Source organism: Primulina tabacum, chromosome 6, assembly GCF_025594145.1.
Source record: "Primulina tabacum isolate GXHZ01 chromosome 6, ASM2559414v2, whole genome shotgun sequence".
Taxonomy (NCBI): domain Eukaryota; kingdom Viridiplantae; phylum Streptophyta; class Magnoliopsida; order Lamiales; family Gesneriaceae; genus Primulina; species Primulina tabacum.
The window spans coordinates 5,923,148-5,946,994 of record NC_134555.1 but is presented as its reverse complement, the minus strand read 5'-3'; the positions used below and the strand labels follow the sequence as shown (position 1 = coordinate 5,946,994).

General features: G+C 33.9%; 2 protein-coding genes and 1 pseudogene across 2 annotated transcripts in view; 1 reads left to right on the top strand and 2 right to left on the bottom strand.

Moving 5' to 3' along the window:
* Positions 1–7,933: 7,933 nt before the first annotated feature.
* Positions 7,934–8,670, bottom strand: LOC142549962 (uncharacterized). Its single transcript, XM_075659204.1, has 2 exons — positions 8,399–8,670; positions 7,934–8,303 (listed from the first exon to the last, which is right to left on the bottom strand). The coding sequence occupies exons 1-2, from the start codon at positions 8,668–8,670 to the stop codon at positions 7,934–7,936; spliced, it is 642 nt and encodes a 213-aa protein (XP_075515319.1).
* A 6,913-nt stretch (positions 8,671–15,583) lies between these two features.
* Positions 15,584–20,935, top strand: LOC142549961 (C2 and GRAM domain-containing protein At1g03370-like; annotated as a pseudogene).
* Positions 20,936–20,947: 12 nt separating this feature from the next.
* Positions 20,948–23,847, bottom strand: part of LOC142549960 (protein TIC 214-like) — a 7,888-nt gene continuing 4,988 nt past the window's right edge. Inside the window, exon 2 of the mRNA XM_075659203.1 lies at positions 20,948–23,847. This exon is cut by the window's right edge and continues 2,615 nt beyond it. Coding sequence (XP_075515318.1) covers positions 21,055–23,847 — 2,793 coding nt within the window. The 3' untranslated portion in view covers positions 20,948–21,054.

Genomic DNA, 23,847 nt, shown 5'->3' with positions numbered 1-23,847 from the left:
AAATGCATATCCCACAAAAACCCATTTACGACTTCGACTTGCAAACTTATCACCTTTAGCTCGTTGATTATGAGAGAAAACTAAACAGCCAACAATGTGTAAGTCGTCGAAAGAATGTGCACAACCAAAAATAATTTCATAAGGAGTCTTGTTGTGAATAACCGTGGACGGAGTCCGATTTATCAGGTGGGCAGCGGAAAAAACACATTCCCCCCAAAAGAAAATTGGAAAGCCTCCTTGAAATCGCAATGCACGAGCAACATTCAAAATATATATGTTTCCTTTCAACTCTTCCATTTTGTGGAGGAGTACCCACACAAGAAGTTTGAAATAAAATTCCATTCGACACAAAATAATCTTTCATGCAGTTATACTCTGTTCCATTGTCACTATGTACAATTTTCAATTTTGAGAGAATTTTCGTTCAATCATTGCAAGAAAGGACATAAACATCTGAAAAACTTCTCGTTTATCAATTAATAAGTAAACCCACACAGCACGAGAATAATCATCGACCAATGTTAAAAAATAGCGAGCACCACAAGAAGAGAGTTCATCGTATGGACCCCATAAATCACAATGTATTAACTCAAAAATCCGAGTGGAATTATTTTCACTTAAAGGAAAACTATTTCTAGGATGTTTAGAACGATGAAAGACTTCACATCCGGTATCCAAATGTCCCCTAGAATCATGAAAAAAGGAAGTAACTTCACTACTTTCTCGGAGGGATAACCCAAACGACGATGCCAGAGCTCCAAAGACTTCGAACTAACAGCTTAAACCGTTTGAACCTTTAATCCGTGCCGGAGGTAGTAAAGTCCATCCCATCGCTCACCCGTGCCAATCACCTCCCTCGAACGTTGGTCCTGTATAGCACACAAGTTAGAATTAAATTGGACAAAACAATTTAGATCATCGTTCAATTGTGATACTAAAATTAAATTGCAGTGTAGTTTAGGAACAAAAAGAACATGTTAGAGCACTATTGTGTCCGTTCGTCTCACTACACCCTCCTTAGTAGCATCCACCATTTGACCATCCGGAAGACCCACGGGACATGAAGAAACCGCTTTAATATTAAATAAACAAGATTCATCACTGCTAACATGATGAGAGCAGCTGGTATCAATTATCCAATCATTCATTCCCAATTTACCATGTAGCCTGTTAGAAGAAGTAGAAGAGGAACCAAACGTGGCCGATAATGCAGCCCATTGTTAGACGGTAAAGCTCGGAAGGGTTTGGACAATAGGAGCGGGGATCGACTTTTCAGGAGGTGTACTATGATTAACATCGGGTGTGGCAGCATTAGCACGTACTCCTTTATGACCACGACCTGCTGAAATTTTTGATGACGAAGTGGTTGGTTTGCCCTTCAAGTTGCCTTTTCCCTCAAGATTAGATCCATATTTTTCCAAGTACCAATCTGGAGTACCATGATTGTCAAAGCATGTAGCAATATCATGACCTGATTTGTGACAGTGAGAACAAATCAAGGCCGCCTTCTTTGTTCTATCAAGTCGTGGTTTGGATCTAGTATCCATACGTACAGCAAAACCTACGGCATCGGTTTCTCTCAGTGGAGCGTGTGATCCCCCGAACCCGCTCATCTTGAGCGATTTGTTGGAATGCCCGATTTAATGTAGGGAGAGGATGTTCTGACAAAAGAGTCGTCCTCAATTGGGCATAATAATCGGAACACAGGCCAAGAAGAAATTGGTTCAGCCTATCATCGGCACGCCGTTTTTAATGTTGTTTACCAACCTGACAAGTACATTTACCACACTTGCAAGAAATCAAAGGCTCGTGTTTATCGAGTTCATCCCATAAAACATTCAATTTACTGAAATAAACAGCAACATGCATAAGTTTTGTTTGCTCAAAGCGATTAACATCCCTTTTAAGTTGATGAATACACGGATCGTTCACAATCGAGAATCGTTCGTGCAAGTCATCCCATAAGCGTTTAGCATCATCATAATTCGAGAGCATGGAACGTACCTCTGGGTCAATCGTATTCGTGAGCAATGAGACCAGCATGCATTGGATCGTGACTCAATCATCTTTCGTACAAGGAGGGACGATGTCTGTGATTGTTCCATTAAGAAAATCGAATTTGCGTCGAGAGGAAAGAGCGACGCGAATAGCACGAGACCAATCATCAAAATTGTCAAGCTTCAAACGAATGAGAGTAATAAAGTCGCCAGGGCGATCTTGTGGCCCTAAGTAGAAAGACAAAATCAAAAAATCTCAAGTTCCCTAAAAAATCCCATGATCCACGGCTATTCTTTGGAAGGAGATAATATCATATAATAAAGCAATCACCTAGATATGATCCATCCTTAAATCAAGGAATAAACCTTTGTGACACATAGATCAAAATTAGATTAAGTCTAAGTTAGCTTCAATCTTGACGGAGAGAATGCGGCGAGGATGGCCGAGACGCCAGCACTGGCGTTGGTGGGTGATGGATGGATAGCCGCCGCAACAACAATAAACATATATGGTTGGTGAGGGCTCCAATAAAAGGCTACGTTTAGAGTGGCTGTTGGCGGCGGTGAAGAGCGCCGCGGATAAGAATGGAATTCTGACACAGCGTTGGCTTCTGAACTCGGTGCGCTAGCAGAAATGCTCGATGGATCCTCAATAATGAAAATAGATGTTTTTTTAATTAAATTAAATAATGGTAAATTTGTGAAAAATTTCTCGGCACATCTTTAAATTAAAATTCAATATCTCACCACAATATTTTAATATTTAGTACCTGACAATGATATAATTTTAGTTTTAACTCCCTACAAACCTAAAATTACAATTTTGTCCTTTTATTATTTAAAAAAATATAATTTTATCCACAAAAATTACACATGTCTTCTTCATCTAAAAAATAATTTTAAAAAAATTTATTTCTCAAATATCATGGAATCAGAGTAAATACTTATTTTGACAGACAAAGTACCTATTATGAGGTTTCTGATACTTGATTTCGCTATTTGAATACTCCAAATATATAAGAAAATACTATATTTTCGAGTAATCATCACAAAATCGATCATTGATGGTCTTTTCATGAAAAATGCATTATGAATCATTTTATTTTTTTTAAAAAAAAGCATAGTTCACCACTCATCATAAAATAAGATTAGATATTTATTTTGATCTAAAAGATACCTATTTTGGAGTTTCAAATGCTTAATTTGGCTCTTTGAATGCACCAAATATGTAAGAAAATACTGGATTTTCGAAGCAATCACAATAAATTCTGTAATTGTTAGTTTTTCATTGAAATTGCGTTAGGATGACTTATTCATGTCATCTAATTTTTTAAAAAATACAGTCTCTCACCGGTCATGAAATTAGAAAAAATACTTATTTTAACCGATAAAGTACATATTTTGGGGTTCCAGATATTTGATTTGACTATCTGAATAGTTCAAATATGTAAGAAAATACTTGAGTTTCAAGTAATATTAAGTGGTTTTTGATGGCGTCATTTGTGAAGTTAAAATGTGATACCTAAACGGGTATATAGAGTATCTAATTCTAGTCTACAAATATATGATTTTACTCCCTAAATACTCATATCTGTTGTGAATAGTAGAGAATATAGAGAAGAGAGAATGATTTTTTTGTGTGCTTTACTCATCATTGGAGACCTCTATTTATAGAGTAGATTTACAGAACTTGAATAGGTAACAATATCAATAATCATCTATAATATATTTTCTATAATACTCCCCCTTAGATGATTATCGACTCATTAAATCACTTCTAAGAGAGTGGGAGTTCAAATGCTGCCTCGTTAAAACCTTGTCAGTAAAAACCCAATGGAAAAATCTGAACGAAGGAAAAAGAGTACAACAATAGATACTCCCCCTGATCTCAATCATCTGAGATCCTTCAACTGATGCATCCCTATCTTGTGCACCAATTTCTTGAATGTTGAAGTTGGTAATGCCTTTGTAAATAAGTCAGCTACATTGTCGCTTGAGCGAATTTGATGGACGTCAATATCACCATTTTCTTGAAGCTCATGTGTATAGAAAAACTTTAGGTGAAATATGCTTTGTTCTATCACCTTTGATGTAGCCTCCTTTTAACTGCGCAATGCAAGCAGTATTATCTTCGAATATTACTATTGGGTCATCTTTGGCTGTTGGGAGTCCACATGATTCTTGAATATGTTGTGTCATAGATCTCAACCACACACACTCCCGACTTGCTTCATGCATTGCAATGATCTCAGAGTGATTTGAAGACGTCGCTGTTAAGGATTGCTTCACCGACTTCCATGATATAGCTGTGTCTCCTCGTGTAAACACATAACCTCTCTGGGATTTAGCTTTATGTGGATCAGAAAGATATCCTGCATCTGCATATCCGACTAAAGGAGACTTTGATTTTGTCGAATAAAATAATCCCATATCAATTGTACCTCGAAGGTAACGAAATATGTGTTTTACACCATTCCAATGTCTTCGGGTTGGACATGAGTTATATCTCGCTAAAAGATTAACAGAAAATGATATATCTGGGCGAGTACAATTTGCGAGATATGACAGTGCACCAATGGCACTTAGATATGGTACTTCTGGACCAACGATTTTTTCTCCATTTTCAGGTGGTCGAAAAAGATCTTTGTTAGCATCAAGTGATCGAACAAACATTGGTGATGCTAATGGGTGTGCCTTGTCCATGTAAAAGTGCTTTAATATTTTCTCTGTATATGATGATTGATGAACAAATATTCCCTCTTGCAAATGTTCAATCTGCAATCCGAGGCAAAATTTTGTCTTTCCTAAATCTTTCATCTCAAACTCATTTTTCAAGTAATTGGCAGTTTTAGTAAGCTCTTCTGGAGTGCCAATAAGATTTAGATCATCAACATATACTGCCACAATTGCAAAACCCTCATCTGTTCTTTTTATAAAAGCGCATGGACAAATAGCATTATTTGTGTTTCCTTCTTTTAACAAATATTCACTAAGACGATTGTACCACATGCGACCAGATTGCTTTAATCCATATAAGGATTTATGCAGTTTTATTGATAACATAGCCTTGGGCGCTTCACCTTTTTCTTTCGATAGTTTGAATCCTTCAGGCACTTTCATATATATATCACTATCAAGTAAACCATAAAGATAAGCAGTTACAACATCCATAAGTCGCATATCAAGAGTTTCTGATATTGCTAAACTGATTAGGAATCGAAAAGTAGTGGCATCCATCACAGGTGAATATGTTTCCTCATAGTCAATTCCAGGTCTCTGTGAGAAACCTTGGGCTACGAGTCGGGCCTTGTATCTTACAATTTCACCATTTTCATTCCTCTTTCGTACAAAAACCCATCTGTATCCTACTGGGATTACATTTTCAGGTGTTCGTACTACAGGTCCAAACACTTTATGTTTTTCTAGTGAGTCTAATTTAGTTTGTATGGCCTTCTTCCACTTTGGCCAGTCATCTCTTTGTTGACAATCCTTAACGGATTGTGGTTCTGGGTCTTCATTATGTATGATGTCAAGGGCGACATTTAGGGCAAAGACATTGTCAACAATTGTGTTATTTCGATCCACAATTTTCGAGATAATATATAATTTATTGAATTCTCATTATTTTCATGAGAATTTGATTCTTCAGGAATAATATTATCCAAGTTTGGTTCATTGATCTCTCTTACTATATCATCCAAGATTTCTTCTAGGGAGCTTTTGAATTTTCTTTCTCTTGTACCTTTTTTTTTCGAGGTACAATATCCTTTGAACCAATTGGTCGACCACGCTTCTGGCGTATTTTAGATTCATTTGCAGGTTGAATAATAGCTGGTCCTACGGGGACATCAATTTTTACAGGGGTATTCTCTGCATGTATATGTGACTTTGTCACATTCTTTGTATTAACAAAAGCATCGGGCAATTGATTTGTAATTCTTTGCAAGTGAATGATTCTTTCAACTTCTTGCTCACATTGATTATTTCGAGGATCATAATGAGATAGTGTTTTCTCATTCCAACAAATCTTTTGTTGTTCTTCGGGACACAACTTTATTTCTCCTAGATTTGGAAATTTCAATTCATCGAAGTGGCAATCTACTGTAAATCTCGCAGTAAACAAATCTTCTGTTAAAGGTTCCAAAAATCTAATAATAGATGGTGAATCATATCCCACATAATCCCAAGTCTACGTTGTGGGCCCATTTTGGTTCGCTGTGTAGGTGGGAGAGGGACTTGTACTGCACAACCAAATACTCGAAGGTGAGAAACATCAGGCTCTCGACCATAAGCAAGTTGTAAGGGTGAGTATTGGTGATAATTAGTTGGCCTTATCTGAATCAATGATGCAGCATGTAATATGGCATGTCCCCACACAGATGATGGAAGTTTGGTTCTCATCAATAATGGTCTAGCAATTAATTGCAAACGCTTAATAAATGATTCTGCTAAGCCATTTTGTGTATGGACATGGGCAACCGAATGCTCAACTGAAATCCCTATTGACATACAATAGTCATTAAATGTCTACGATTTAAATTCAGCAGCATTATCAAGACGAATTGTCTTGATTGAGTGATCTGGGAATTGAGCTCGTAATTTAATAATTTGCGCAAGTAATCTAGCAAAAGCTATATTTCGAGTTGAAAGCAAACTAACATGTGACCATCTAGTAGACGCATCAATCAATACCATGAAGTATCGAAATGGTCCACATGGTGGGTGTATAGGTCCACAAATATCCCCATGAATTCTCTCCAAGAAGGTTGGGATTTCAACATCAATCTTTGTAGGGGAAGGTCTTATAATTAGTTTGCCTTGTGAACAAGCTACACATGGATAATCATTGTGTAAAAGAATCTTCTGGTTCTTTAGAGGGTGTCCATGTGAGTTAATTATTATTCTGCGCATCATTGTTGCCCCAGGGTGACCAAGTCGATCATGCCATAATTTGAAGCTCTGTTGGTCAACAAACTTCTGGTTTGTGACAATGTTTGCTTCGACTGTTTTTATTGTTGTAAAATACATTCCAGAAGGAAGTGCACATAATTTTTCTTTTATCTGCTTCTGGCCAGATATAATAGATGTTATGCAAAGGTATTCGAAATTATTTTCATTTAATGTTCCAATATGGTATCCATTTCGGCGGATGTCTTTAAAGCTAAGCAAATTTCTACTGGATTTGCTCGCATATAGGGCATTTTCAATATATAGGCTTGTATTATTTGGTAAAATGATTTTTGCCTTTCCATAACCTTCAATAATTTTTGATGCACCCGATATTGTTGTAACATTATTTTCAGCTAATGTTAACTCCAAAAAATACCTTTTATTTTGAAGAATGGTATGTGGTGTACCACTATCCACTAAGCATTCATCCTGACATTTCATCGTTAATCTAAAATAAAAATATAATTCAATAAGCTAAATTCAATAAATAATGTGTAAAGCTTTCAAAGGAAATATTTTATTGAATAATGAAAACATTTATTGAATAACAAAATAAACCTCCATGACAAATCCTAAACATGAACTGAACATCAAAATAAAAACGAGACCACGATAACCTAATAAACAATAGAAATTCAAAGTAGGAACAAGAGCAATGAAAGTAATTACTTATTATTTTCTAACACACCACCACCAATCAAATTATCTATATTTCCATATGGATTAGCAAAGAAATCAAAGACGTCCAAGTGAGTTATATCAATTGGATCATCATTGTCCACAAAATTTATCTCCATTTTTCCATTTTCCTTGATTGATTTTTGGTATAGATCCACAAGATGTTTTGCCGTACGACAGGTACGAGACCAATGCTCTTCCATTCCACATCTATAACATTTTTCTTCATATACTTTGGAACTCTTCTCCTTTGCTTCTTCATTATTGGAATTCCACTGCTGGTGGCTTGTTTTATGTTTCTTTCCATTTTATTGCTGATAGTATCTTCTTTGGCCACGCCCACGCCCACGCCCACGTCCACGTCCACGTCCATTGTTATGATTTTGAGTGGAATTAGCATTCGCTTCAGGAAATGCAATTTCATATTCTTCAGGAAATGTAGTTCCATTTGCTTCAGGAAATGGTGTGGATCCAGTTGGGCGCATTTGGTGATTTTTCATGAGCAGCTCATTGTTTTGTTCAGCAACTAGTAAGCATGAGATGAGTTCAGAGTACCTTTGAAATCCACGTTCACGATATTGCTGCTGCAGGAGCACGTTTGATGCATGAAAAGTGGAGAATGTTTTTACTAACATGTCTTGATCAGTGACTTTCTCTCCACAAAGTATCAGTGTGGAACTAGTCTTGAATAATGCAGAGTTATAGTCACTTACGGACTTAAAATCTTGTAACCGTAGGTGCATCCATTCATATCGGGCTCTTGGGAGAATTACAGTTCGTTGATGGTCAAATCTCTCTTTAGATTTTTCCAAAGCTCTCGTGGCTCTTTCACAGTGAGATATTCGACTATCAACCCATCATTGAGGTGATGACGGAGAAAAATAAGTGCCTTTGCACGGTCCTGCTGGGACATTTCATTTCCTTCTTTTATTGTATCTCCTAAATTCATAGAGATAAGGTGGACCTCGACATCCAAAATCCATGATAAATAATTTTTTCCAGTCAAGTCAAGTGCTTCAAATTCAAGTTTGGTGATGTTCGCCATTGCAACTTAAAAAAAATTATATAATTAGAATCATGACATAAATAGAGTAAAATTGCATTACTATTATTGAAAATAAATATTATAACAAATTATGCATGTTACTACTTTTACTATGTAATTTTGAAATTTTGTTATTCTATTTGTTAAACTAACATCGATGCAGGTGTACATTGAGATGTGCTCAATTAATAATTTATGTATATATTACAAATTGCACTAATTACAAATTGTAGCATTATAAACTAAAGAAAAAAAAATAAAACTCTTTTATGCACAATTATTCTAAATACGTAAAACAAATATCACAGAATCCTGTCCAACTTCGTAAACAAACCATATATTTCTTGAAAAGGAAAAAATCCAACACTTTGGACTTAAAGAAATTATAATAAAATTTATGTCTTAAAAAAAATTACTCTCACACCTAGAATTTCTCACACCACTGCTGCGGTTGTGAAAAATTATTATTATTTTTTTTGGGTCCAATTGATATCAAAAATAGTGTTGTGATTGACTCAAAAATTATCATAAAACTAGTAAATACTAGTATTCACACAATATTTTAGCGACTATTTAAATCATCAAAATCCAAATAATATAAATCTTAAATAAGCAATCCAAGATATGAAAAAAAACTTAAATCAAAACAACAATACATTTATAATCAATATTCTTCAAGAATATTGTCGAAACATATGATAGTTATCTAAATTCTTCAGGAATATGATAACATTATATTTTATATCAATATTATTCATAGATATTGATAGATCTTTATGATTTTAGATCAAGATTCTTCGGGAATATTGATAAATCTTATTCATCTATATTTTATTCATAGATCTATCAATATCTTCAACATAAAGTTGTGTTGAGCTACTTCAGGAGCATCAACATAAAATTAAAAGTTGTGCTTCTTCAGGAGCATCAATATAAATCTATAATTTGTGCTGCTTCGGGAGCATCAATATTAAATCTAAATATTGTACTTCTTCAAGAGCATTCATACAAGAATAAGAATAAATTATTTATAAATTTTACCTTGAAGAGCACTCGTGCTGATAACGTGTTGTGAATACTAGAGAATATAGATAAGAGAGAATGATTTTTGTGTGTGCTTTATTCATCATTAGAGAGCTCTATTTATAGAGTAGATTTACAGAACTTGAATAGGTAACAATATCAATAATCATCTATAATATCTTTTCTATAATAATATCCAATTATTTGGAGATGTCAAAATGTAGTTTGAATTTAATATTGAGTGGCACTGATGATGACATTCATGAATTAAAAAATTTGCTACCTAAATTAATATAAATAAGACATAATTTGAGGTATGTCTACCGTCAATCATGTCTCCAATAAATACAATATTAACCGTTAAGATTCGATATCACTATTTTATGGCTCATCTAACCAACCAAATCAAGCGGCACAACATCAGAAGATTGGCGCACAAAAACTTTTCAAGAGGTCACTCATCTCAGTACTACTCTCACTCATACACGCTTAACCCAACAAAACATATTCCACGATAACTTGTAGTTCTGCGCCACCAAGATTGTTGAGCTGCGATAATTATTTTTATTTAGTAGAGCAATTGAAACGTGATATTTGAGTTGTTAAAAGTTTAAAAGATTATAGTCGCACAATTATCATTAATTATAATTTTTGTAAAGCAGCAAGCGTTCAGTACTATAATCAGTATGTGAACCAAGTTCACGAGTTCGATTTTCATTGATTGCAAATATTGCAATTATTGAGAGATAAATTGTTGGAGTGCAATAATTGTGTTTGCTTAATAGAACAATTGAAATGTTATGATCTAAAATATTAGAATTGTATTGTTACCACTAAATGCAGTTTTTGGTAAAGCGACGAGCGCTCAATTATATAAATATCTAAAATCTAGGATGAATGCTCGATTTCGAGATCCAATTATAACAACTCACTCTCTAAACTTAAAAAAAATATACATTTACCTGAATTATGATCATCCCATTTGGTTAGACATGCTTAACGGTTCCAGGTTCTCATTCCAATACGGTTCCAAGTGGTTCTGGGTCGAGCGGTTCTGAAATTGGTTCGAAACCGCTTCCGAGGTAAATCGTGGATCGATTTTATAATTTATTGACCGATTTCGGTCCGGGTAGAACCGGTTCTGGGTCCGAATTATATTATATTATTTTTAATATAAAATTACTAATATCAATGAGAAATTTTTTTATTAAGTATTTTGAGTTGAAACAATGCCGATTAATCATAAAAATAAAATAACATTGATTTTTAACATTTAACATCTAAAATCATCACGGTTTATTATAATATATTTTGAATACCATGGATCTTTTTCGGAGCTTGAGCTTTGAAATTCGTCGATTGCTCTAGCGGTCCTATTCTTTTTTTTTCGCCTGCAAAAAATCTTGTAGACATGTTAGCATGCTAAGTTTTTCTAGCTTTAAATTAGCTTTTTATTCACAAATGATTTTTTTCACAGTACTGAAAATGTTGATTCGAAAGCTACACTTGAACTTTGAATGACTAAGGGCAATTGCCGACAACACTGAATAAAGTTGAAAATTTACTTTACATCAATTAACAATATCAACATTCTCCATATTCTCAATATATTAGCTTAGATAAATTTGGATATTGTAATTTGTTGTTGTCACCATTTTCCTTTGAACTTTTTGTATTTTCAAACTTTGAAATAAGTTGAGTGCTCAATTTTTGTTTTTCTTTGTCGGCTTCTCTTCCAGCTGTGCACTCAATTCACATTGTTCACTAGCATACAAATTAAACAATTCTTTGAGATAATGCATGATTGACTTCTTTTGATCGTAACATTATTCCATAGAAATTTAGCATAATATTAAAAAAAACATGTCTATCCCACTTTTACTTTAACTAAGATCAAATAGACAAAAACTTATGTGAGACAGTCTCACGGGTCGTATTTTGTGAGACAGATATCTTATTTGGGCCATCCATGAAAAAATATTATTTTTTATGCTAAGAGTATTACTTCTTCTTGTGAATATCGGTAGGGCTGACCTGTCTCACAGATAAAGATTCATGAGACCGTCTCACAAAGAGGTCTATTCGATCAAATAATGTTGCTAAGTCATGCACAATTGAGATATTCTTCCAATATTTTAATTTTTTTCTATATTTGAAACAAAATCATGTATACACAACATCATCACGATATTCAATGAATTTATAAAATATATTGAAAAGTAAAAGTAGAAACGTAGTTGAAGTAAGGTAATTAATGCCATAAAATTTTTCGATGGCCTCTTTAAAAATTTATAACTAAGAAACACAGTTACTCAAAATATTCAATCATCTTCAGTAACATTAAAAATTTTATACAATATTATTGTAATATAGCGTAACTAAATTTGGAAAACATAACAAAGTATGAAGCAAGTAATATAAAGAATTTCATTTAGTTTCAACACGAAGATGTTTTTTTTATATAAAAAAAATTAACCGTGTTTTATTCTACTAGTGTTTTTCAGTCACGTCCATATTTTTTTCATGTAATAATTTCTTGTATACTTTGAATTTTTCTATTATAATATACATATGTACATTTATCACATAAGTTGATAATATGACATGCACATCTAACATTAAGTAAATTATCATGTAAAATTAGTTTTAATGAATCTTTAAAACATTGTCTAATGTGATCTACATTATTTTATTTTGAATATCATAAATCTTAAAAATATTTAAAATATATCTAGCTATAGTGTATATGTTGTGTGACGATTCTAGATAATCTAGCACTATTTTTTTTTTCACGATCCAAATTTCATCAATCCAATAACGTATAACAATAAGATAAGATATATTTCAAATTATTCTAATTATCGATTATCAAACTAATTCTACAAAAAATATTTGGAAGTTCCGATTTTATTATTTCTTTATATTTCTTATACATATCAAATCAATATTTCTTAAGTGTGTGCCTAAAAATACGAAAACTTGCATTAATTATTATGTGATCTATTGCTTATTTTTTTTTTTAAAAGGTTCACATTAATTGTATGTTATTTGATTTATGTTGTCCACATTCAAGGATTAGACAAAATTATCGATGGTCCTAACATATTGATCGGATTTAATTTGAAATTGGTTGATTTGAAAAGTATAATAAAAATATCACAAAAACACTCGTGAGAAGTCATTGAGAACGTTCACATGTCAATATTTTGAGATAAATTTACGACCGACTCAATTTATAAAAAAAATCACTTTATGCCAAAATTAATGTAGAGTGAACCTAATAAAAATCTCAATTATTTTGTTTTAAAATGTAGAATAAAATGAACCTGCCAATTTATTTGTTGACATTATCATCAATTTGTTTAAATTTTTTGCCAGCTTATGATAGTAATTACGTTCACTCTATAATCATTTTTCATATTCTAGAAACCATCGATTTATCCCGTCAAATTGTTAGGATCGTTTTGCGAAGCTAAGGTGTTTAGAAAGAAGGTTGGATAAACACTTTGGCCTTTTGGATTCTTTTATGAAATGTGAATCAGTTCTTTAAGGAATTGATCATAGAATCTTGTTTGTCGATATATATTAGTCAACTGAAATTAATGCGGAATAAAACTGAAATATAGATTGAATACTTATTATAAACTAAAATGATAATTGAAATGAATACGAGAATTTTTCTGGATGTTCGGAGACTTCAAATGCTCCTACGTCACTCTTTCTATCACGAAGATATGATTTCACAAAGAGACGTTGATATATTACAATAAATTGTAATAATCCATTTCAGTTGGTCTTATATACTGCCAAACTGAAAATCTTAGTCTAACAATTTTTAAACAGTTATAAAACCGAAAGATTATCTAATTTGTAGTCTGAATGCTACTGATAAATATAATGATTGTAGAGCTTAAAAATGCGATCTCTAAACTTGAGAATATGTTCGTGGAGTGTATTGCCATTGATTGGTTTGATTGCTTCGTGTTAGGGATGGCAATTTCCTCCGAATCCGTTGGAGGATCCGATACCCGACCCGAATAGAAGAGGGTATGGAGGGATTTTTAGACCCGATTAAATAATTGGGTAATCGGGTATGGGGATTTTCGGGTTCGGGTATGGAGGCGGGTTTGATATAATCCGACTCACACACGACCCGAATACCCGTTTAAATTAATATATATAAATATATATATAGATATATATGTATGTATATATGTATATATATAGTAATTATATTTATTTATATTAAAGATTCATCTTCTCAAATCCAAGTAAATCGATACTTTTTCTTTTCTCTTCCCTTTCACTTTCACTTTTACGTTTCAAGGTTTTACCACTCTTTTATTTTGCATTCAATTTCTCATCTTCTCCACTGGTAAGTTTATTTCATGTTTGACTTCAAAAATTTTAAAATACTTTATTTCTTTATTATGGTTCATTGTATTCCTTTTTGTTTGCATATTTCCCAATTCATTTTAGAGTTTTTTTAACCAATTAATTTTGGAAGTTTGGAATGTACGTGACTTTGTTTTTTTATTGGTTTTGGTCTTGGTTTTTTTTTTTAACTTGGGCTATTTTAAATGTTTGGTTATTTTTTCTACAAAGTTTATTTTGCAAATTTTTATCATTAATAATTTTTCTTATTTTTCATTTAAATAATTTTTTAAATATTCATAACTTCATTGAAACAATTTAAATTTGAAAAAATTCAATTGTATATGATAATAGGGTATTTGGGTAGGGTATGAGTATCCGATAATCCAATGGGTATGAGGATGGGGATGAAATTCAATACCCGATGAGTATGGGGATGGGTAATGGGGATGAATTTGATAAATGGGTATGGGGATGGATGTATGAAATCCGACCCATACCCTACCCATTGTCATCCCTACTTCGTGTGTTCGCTTGATCTTAGTCACTAACTTTTTTCAACTGATTCGATCAGATATATATAATCTTCGATTTCAACGGTCATATTGAATGCATTTAATGATCATTTAATGACAAATATCTGTTGAATCGTCGTGTAGTAGCTTTATCTAACAGTAGTACGAGGTACTTAGACTGTTCTGTTCTGATACAACTGTTCTGCTTTGGTATGACCTGTGTCTGCTGATCTTTTAACTGATGACGAGGTCAACTGATTGGAAGTCAGCTGATCAGCAGATCACTTCAGCTGGACATTATCACTTATAACTGATGTCCTATCGGTTACGAAAACTTCAGTTGATAAGGTATTTCAGTTCAGTTCAAAATGAAGTCTTGAGTTTCGTCTTGTTCAATCAGTTGGATTCTTCAGTTCCTTTAAGAATTAATTTGTCAAACTCTGAAACCTATAATATTTCAACACAAATAAATCAAAATTAGTTCAATTAGTTTGATTTTTGTAATACAAACCGATATGTTCGGTTCATTTAAAAATTAGTTCAATTAGTTTATTTTTGTATTAAAATAAAATAATAAATGGGAAATTAATAAATTTACTAATATGTAAACGAAACTAGAGTATGTCTCTGGTAAGACGGTCTCACGAATCTTTATCTGTGAGACGGGTTAATCCTACCGATATTCAGTTATTCACAATAAAAAGTAATACTCTTAACATAAAAAGTAATAATTTTTCATTGATGACCCAAATAAGATATATGTCTCACAAAATACGACTCGTGAGACCGTCTCACACAAGTTTTTGTCACGAAACTAAATTAATACTTGTTAAGAATCTTATTTTCTTGGAATTGTAATATTAAATAAATAATATCATTGGTTTAAAATTATATTACTTATTTCATTACTTGTAGGCAAAATATACCGCGAGCATATGTTCCATTAATTAATTAATAATAAATGACTTAATTCCAAAAACAGGCGCGCTCATGAAATTCCCAATTTTTATTCTTTTTTCCAACTGCATTTCCCCCCTTCTCTCCCATTCTTCTTCTACCAAAACAATTATGAAAGAAACAGAACTGAATTAAACCAACAGTTACCCATAAATTATATTCAAAAAATTCTATTTTCTTGGGGTTTTTTAATAAATATATGATCTTTTTTCCAAATTTCAGATTAGATTTTAGATAACAGCCTCTGTTCGTGTTTTGTATCTTTTGTTTTTGTTTTTAATATCGATTTTGCAGTTTCATCAGGAATTCGTTCTCGCCGTCTCCCGTTTCGTATTTTGCTCCCAATTTGCAGTTTGGCGCTTTTATATTTTATACCTTTTGATTTTCTTTATTTTTTCTCAAAGTTTCTGTTTCTTGAACGGGGATTTTCAATGCGATTAGATTCATTTTCTGATTGTGTTAAATAAAGGGTTTGCATTGAGGATCAAATTATCTCTTCTCCCCAACTTCCTGGACAATTCAATTATTGGATTAGATTTTTGTTACTTATTCAAGACTGCCATCATTTTCTGTGTGATGAACAGAGGATTTTCCTAAACATGAAGCTTTTAGCAAGAGTAATTGAAGCAAGAAATATACCAGCAATGGCCCCAAATGGATTGAGTGATCTATACGTGAAACTACAGTTGGGAAAGCAAAAGTGCAGGACCAAAGTTTTAAAGAAGTGCTTGAACCCATCATGGTGTGAGGAATTCACGTTTAAAGTTGATGACTTGAAAGAAAAGCTTCAAATATCACTTTTACACGAAGATAAGTACTTCAGCGATGATTTTGTTGGGAAAGTCAAAGTTCCCATTTCTCATGTTTTTGAAGCCAAGGACCAGTCCCTTGGTACTTCTTGGTATACATTGCGGCGGAAGAATAAGAAGGCCAAGAACAAGGACTGTGGTAAGGCGTGTAATCTCTGTTTCTTTTCCTTTAGCCTGTGTTAACGCTCTTGAACACTCAAGAGTGGATGCCAAATATGGAATTTATGAGTTTTTTTTTGGGGGGCAAGGGAATTTATGAGTTCTTGGTGTAGGAATTTTGATTAAAGATTTGGGATTAGTTATGATAATTAATTTACGACTTCAAATGCTTTAAGCATGAATTATCCAGGGAAAGTAGTGTTATTGGTTTCCTGTTTTTCTTATTGTGTTGATTTCTTGGACATTTCTGTGATTCTGCCTGACGTGCGTGCATGTTTTTACTGAATGAAAGAAAGGGAAGGGCCCAAATTTCACATTGGATTGAGTATGCTTTTAGATGGCAGTTCAGATAATTTATGTCATTGGGAAGGTCCGTTCTCCTATTGTAACTCCTCTTGCATTGTAATAGGTGAAATTCTTCTCACCATATGTTTCTCTCAAAATAACACTTTGCCAGACCTACCACCTATGACTGATCCTGTAAATCCAAGAAAGTCTGCTGATATGACATCAGATTTAACATCAAGATCTTCTCCTTTAAGGTCATCTTCTCCTATGAGGTCAGAAGAAGAAGTCCCTTCCAAGGAGGAAAAATCATATGCACCAACATTTGCTGGTCGAATTGCTCAAATTTTTAACAAGAGTGTGGATTCAGTGTCTGTAAGTTCTAATGATACATTTGATATATCAGATATACCTGAAAGTTTAAATGCAGTGGGTTTGGAGGACAAGACGGAAGATCAATCCTCACCAGTTGATTTTGAAGAAATAATGAAAACAATGGAGATGAGAGAACAAGGAGATGAAATTCCAAGTAGTTTATCGGGAGGGATAGTTTTAGACCAGTTGTATGGGATAACTCCACGAGAATTGAACTCAATGCTCTTTTCGCCGGACTCAAATCATTTGAAAGCTTTAATTGACATACAAGGATCAACTGATTCGCAAATAGGGCCCTGGAAATTTGAAAATGGTGGTGTGATTCTGAAAAGAGTGGTTTCATATACCAAGGCTGCTAGTAAATTGATTAAAGCCTTGAAAACTACAGAGGAGCAAACATATTTGAAAGCAGATGGGAAAACTTTCGTTGTTTTATCCAGTGTAAGCACCCCAGATGCACCATACGGGAAAACTTTCAGGGCAGAAATACTTTACTGTATTACTCAGGGGCCCGAGCAGCCATCTGGTGAACTGTCTTCTAAGCTTGTAGTTTCTTGGAGAATGAACTTTTTGCAGAGCACCATGATGAAAGGTATGATCGAAGGTTGAGCAAAACAAGGTATCAGGGAAAGCTTTGAACAGTACGAAAAGTTGTTATCTCAGAATGTAAATCCAGTTGATCTCAAAGGTTTTGGTTCCGAGAAAGATCAGCTGTTAGCATCTCTTCAGGTGGAACGTCCGTCGGATCGGAAATTGGCAGTTCAGTATTTTTCTAATTTTACAGTCATTTCAACAATTCTCATGGGATTTTATGTGCTCACACATGTATGGCTGGCCATGCCCAACACAATTCAGGGTCTTGAATTTGTTGGTTTGGACATGCCTGATTCTATTGGTGAATTGATTGTGTGTGGAATACTTGTTCTGCAAGGGAAACGGGTACTGGAGTTGATTTCTCGATTTATGCAGGCCCGAGTTCAAAAAGGTAAATCTAATATATTATATTTTCTCACCTAGAGAGGGACGCTATATCGGTGAGATGGATCTGGTCTTTTCATTGTTCACATCACAATTGTTGATGCATATAAATACATATCCATGTACATTATAAACACATGCTGTGTGATTCTAATTTGACACAAATAGGGTTTTATTTTGTCATATCTTGTAGATTTCATGACTTCAATTTGAGCAAAGTTGGACTGTCTGTCAAAGATAGGCGTTGAATAAATTTTTACAGGGTTATTATGGTTTATTTGGTTAATGTTGATAACAGGTACCGATCATGGAATCAAAGCACAGGGAGATGGTTGGTTGCTCACAGTTGCCTAAATCGAAGGAAGAAATTTGTCGGCGGTTGACTCAAGTGGATTCTCTGATCCTGATGTGGTGTTTACTTGCAATGGTAAAACAAGGACCAGCTCTATCAAGTTCCAGAAATCCGACAGTCTTTGGAATGGTATGATATTTGCTATATTTGTATTCTATTGTTGCTTGCCAAAATGAGTGATGATTTTCCTTTATTTCATCCGGCAAATCCATGTTGGGTTAATTACTTCATTGAGATCGATGATCCCTTGCAGAAATTTTTGAATTTGATGCAATGGAAGAGCCTCCATCTGTGCTGGATGTGGAAGTTTTTGATTTTGATGGGCCTTTTGACGATGCCACATCTCTTGGATGCATTGAAATTAATTTCTTGAAATCTAATATATCGGACTTGTCTGATATCTGGGTTCCCCTTGAAGGAAAATTGGCCCAGGCATGCCAGTCAAAGTTGCATTTAAGAATTTTCTTGAACAATACCAGGGGTAGCAATGGCTTTAGAGATTACATAACTAAGATGGAAAAGGAGGTGGGAAAGAAGGTACGGGGTCTCCTTTTCAGCTCGTAGATTTCTTCTATGAGTTGGCTCTCAGTTTTTTAAATCTCTGTTTTATCAGCTATTTAACATGGTCCACGGAATGTTTACAGATTAAATTACGTTCTTTTCAAACAAATTCAGCATTCCAGAAGCTCTTTGGGCTTCCTCCAGAGGAATTTCTCATCAATGACTTTTCGTGCCACTTGAAACGTAAAATGCCGCTCCAGGTACTTAATTTCTCGTATTATTTGTCCCCCCTCATCACCCCCCCTCCTCCCTTGTGTGATGTTTTCTGCCACTTACCTTTTAAAGCCGTTCCCTTCGTTCACATACTGTCGGTGACTTTCCATTCAGTTGGTTTCCTCCTACCTTACTGTATTTGCAAAAATAAGCACTTCCTGAGGCTCCAGTGATGATGTTTGGAGCCTAGTTTCTTGTTCATGTATGGGGTAAGACAGTCTAAGAAACTGATTTTATTGCCCCCGTGGCAGGGCCGTCTGTTTTTGTCAGCAAGAATAATTGGGTTCCATGCTGATTTATTCGGCCATAAGACGAAGTTTTTCTTTCTCTGGGAAGATATAGAAGACATTAAAATCATTCCTCCTACTTTGTCATCAATGGGCAGTCCTGTTGTACTCATGGCACTAAGGCTTGGAAGAGGTTTTGATGCACGACATGGAGCAAGGACACAGGATGCAGAAGGCAGGCTGAAGTTTCATTTTCACTCTTTTGTGTCTTTCAATGTGGCAAATAGGTTAGAAATTTGATTCGTCCCATCTTCTCTAGAGTTCATCTTTCATACTATTAACTATTTCGTTTCATCCTTGAAGAATTTTTGCACTGCTCTATGCATGAGCCTTGTGCGTACCCCAATTTTTTCTTTATTTGTCTTCAACATAGTAATTATCTGCTAGCCTTATTGTTCCTCTATGTAATGATGCAAAAAATCTGATCAACTAAAGTTATAATTAAGAAAGTATGTAAGTTTTGGCGATTTTGGTAAAAGGTGAAATGGGGTGTCTATTTTGCTGGTGTACCTTTTCCAATTTTGTATGGATGTTTTACAACTACATAAATTGCTTCCAAGGTTTAGATCACATGACTTAAATAAGTTTCTTTAATTGTTTCTACTCTACTGTGGTTTTTTAAAGAAAATGTCTTGCAAATGTGTATTCTGCAGAACAATAATGGCTCTGTGGAGGGCAAGAGCCTTGACTCCTGAGCAGAAGTTACAAATAATGGAGGAAGAATCTGAAGCTAACAGTGTTCAGACCATTGAAGAGGAGCCCATTGTCAAAAATCTCCCTGCTGCTGAGGAAGATGTCGAGGCCAAAAGCCTTCAAACTGAGGAGACTGAGTCCTTTCTTGGAATTGAGGATGTTAACATGTCGGTTATGTACTGTTCCATCTTGTCTGTACCTGTAAGTACTTTTCTAGCCCCAAAAGATTCTGACAAACTACTCTTCACACAAATGTATTGGCTTTTGGTTGTGGATACCTGCTTATTTCTCGTTTCCCGTTTTTGTACCATTTGTCCTCCGCATGTGTCTCTTGGGTTGTTTGCTTTTGGTGTCATTTTCACATGAATAACTTGAACACTTCTAATTTGTTGCTCTCAGACTAGTTTTTCTATGGAGTTATTCAGAGGGAGTGAGATTGATCGAAGGGTTATGGAAAGAGCTGGATGCCTAAACTATTCTCACAGCCCATGGGAATCCGAAAAACCAGACGTATACCAGAGACAACTTTATTACAAATTTGACAAACGTATATCCTGTTACAGAGGAGAAGTGACTAGTACTCAGCAAAAGTCCCGTCTTTCGGGTAAAAACGGTTGGCTCATAGAAGAGGTCATGACCCTCCATGGAGTACCTCTTGGCCTAGTACTAGTACACCTAGTGTGATTCCTAATACAAGAGTCAAAATAGGGACAAGCATCCATATGATCCTATAGACCTCTTTTAAGGATTCCAATCTGGAAAAAGAATTGATAGTTTGTATTTCAGTTGTATCAATTATCATTTCAACGATCAACTTCTCCCATAATGATATCTATGCTACCTAGTATCGTCATAATATCAGCCAATTTCATTCTTTTAACTAACTGAGGAAGAATTTGCAAGTTGATAAAACCCGGTGGTCGAATTTTCCATCTCCAAGCAAAAACACTCCGATCTCCTATCATAAAAATTCCCAATTCGCCTTTTGGTGCTTCAACTCTTACATAAAGTTCTTGTTTCGACAATTCAAAGGTTGGAGAAGGTTTTTTACTAATAAATCGATATTGAAAATCATTCCATTCAGGGTTTTTTATTCTATCAAAGCGTCGGATTTCTAAATTCTCATAGGGTCCCCCTGGAATTCCTTCCAGGGCCTGTTGAATAATTTTTATGGATTCTGTCATTTCACTGATTCGTACTAAATACCGCGCTAATGAATCCCCTTCTTTTTGCCATTGAACCTCCCAATCAAATTCATCGTAACACTCATAACGATCAACTTTACGAAGATCCCATTGTATTCCGGAAGCTCGTAGCATTGATCCTGATAAACCCCAATTTAGTGCTTCTTCTGCGCCAATAATGCCTACGCCTTCAACTCGTTCTAAAAAAATAGGATTCCGTGTAATAAGCTTTTGATATTCAGCAACCCCGGTTAAAAAATAATTGCAAAAATCCAAACATTTATCTATCCAGCCATGAGGTAGATCAGCAGCTACTCCTCCGATACGAAAAAAATTATGCATCATGCGCATACCGGTGGAAGCTTCGAATAGGTCATATATCAATTCTCGTTCTCGAAAAATATAGAAGAAAGGAGTCTCTATCCTTAATATACAAAAATGACTGCCATTATTGGTATCAAACCAAGAACGATTCATACAAGCTAAATCTTCTAATCGATAATTAGGCCAAAGAAAAAGCTTTAATTTAATTAATTTATTTTTCTTTCTATCCAGATGTTTATTATCAGACGAAACTTGGTTGCTGTTTTTTACATTCTTCTCGTTCCAAAATACTGAATTTCTATCTACACCATTCCTACTCTTCGAATTGAAACAAATCAGAATTCTCAATTTTCTACGACATCTAAACGATAAAATATTTTCAGGAACAGGCAAATCTAAATGAGCTTTGTGCCTAGTTTCAGTTATTCTTTGATGTGGTGAACTAGCTTCATAAAAATTATTCTTAGAAACATATCTTTGTTCTTGGTATTTTTGATTAGTTTGGTGCTTACTCTTTTGAAATAAGGAAATACCTATGATTTGATACATAATCAATTGTCCATCGTCGTTTCCAGGCAAATGAATGGGGTCTATAATCAATACTCCCTTTTTCATCAATTCTGTAGGAGTTAAACTCTTCTGAATCAACATTATATCCAAACTCATTTCTCTCTTTTGAATTGAGGATATAATAATTTTTCTTGGATCTATTAGTCTAAGGAGGAGACAATATACCTTGATATTATTGATCATTTTTTGATTCAAAGTATCGTCCCATCTCAATTGAAAAAGCAAATAACGTTTCAGGAATAAATCTAGTTCTACTTCTGTGTTACTTTTGTATTGTTTTTGCTTTTTCCCTTTTTTCATGTCTGATCGTTCATAATTTTCTTCAATGTCTTTTTCTTGTGAAAGAATAGAGCGAAGGTATCTTCGGCTTGTGGATTCTTTTTGTTCCTGATTTCGATGATTTTTAGTCGATGGTATCAAAAAACTTCTTTTTTGCTTTTCATTGATCTTTTTATTTTCACTACTTTTTTTATTTCTATTCAAATTTAAAAGAAGTAATTTACTTGGTATAAACCAAGGTTTCGTTTTATATGCATTATAAAGTAACACAAATTCTGGGAAGAACCAAAGTTCAAGATTCGATATGGGATGCTTTAACATTTTTTCATTCATTCCCATCCAATCAAAAAAGACTTTGTGGGAGTTTGTTGGATTGATTTCTGGAATAATAAGATAAAAAAGATCTTTTTTATTAATTATTTGAGAATTATTAGTACCAATCGGAGTATCTTGATTTATATTAATATCGATCGCGATCCAGGTTTCAACATCTACCCTTTGTATAAGAGAAAAATTGATAATTTTCCAATCAAAATATTTTCTATCCGCAGTTTTTTCCATAGGTAGAATATCTACCTTTCCTAGAAAATTATTGATATAAATACTCTTCAGCATATCAAAAAGGGTGTCTTTATGTGTGTTATAAGAAATCTCTTGGTTCTTATTTCCTTGAAACGGAAATATAGAAAAAAAGCATTCTGTTTTATTTTCATAATCATAATTTAAAAATTTATATAATAAAAGATCATATATATGGTATTTTTGAAAATTATCTTTTTTATTCGATTTATTCACTAATGAATAGACTTCAATTTTTTGTTGTTTTTTGGAATCAATTAATTCGTTTTTTTCATATGAATGCCGTTTGCTTAAATTTTCCTTTTTCGTCATACGACAGTGGCGAACTCTATTTCGCCACTTTTCTGATATTAATCTAGACCATCTCATCTGAGATAAATCGTAGTGATTACAGCCTTTCAACCATCCTTTCCATTGATTCATTTTATAACTCGAAACTCCTAATTTCGAATGAAACATCTCTTCTATTTCACAAGAATCCTTTATTTCAGGCTTAAGAAAAAAACGGATTCCTTGATATTGAAGAATAGATCTTAATTTAGACGAGTTACTAACTTGGATTTTTGATAATTTGTAAAATACATATGCTTGTGACATGTAGGATAAGTCATAAAAATAATGTGAATTTTTTTTACTAATACTATCAAGTGGCTTTTTTAT

Excerpts from the sequence above, each read along its gene's own strand:
- LOC142549962 (XM_075659204.1), bottom strand. The coding sequence starts at position 8,670 with ATGGCGAACATCACCAAACTTGAATTTGAAGCACTTGACTTGACTGGA. Across the intron at positions 8,304-8,398 it reads GATTTGACCATCAACGAACT|TTCCACACTGATACTTTGTG; the intron begins GTAATTCTCCCA and ends ATTCAAGACTAG.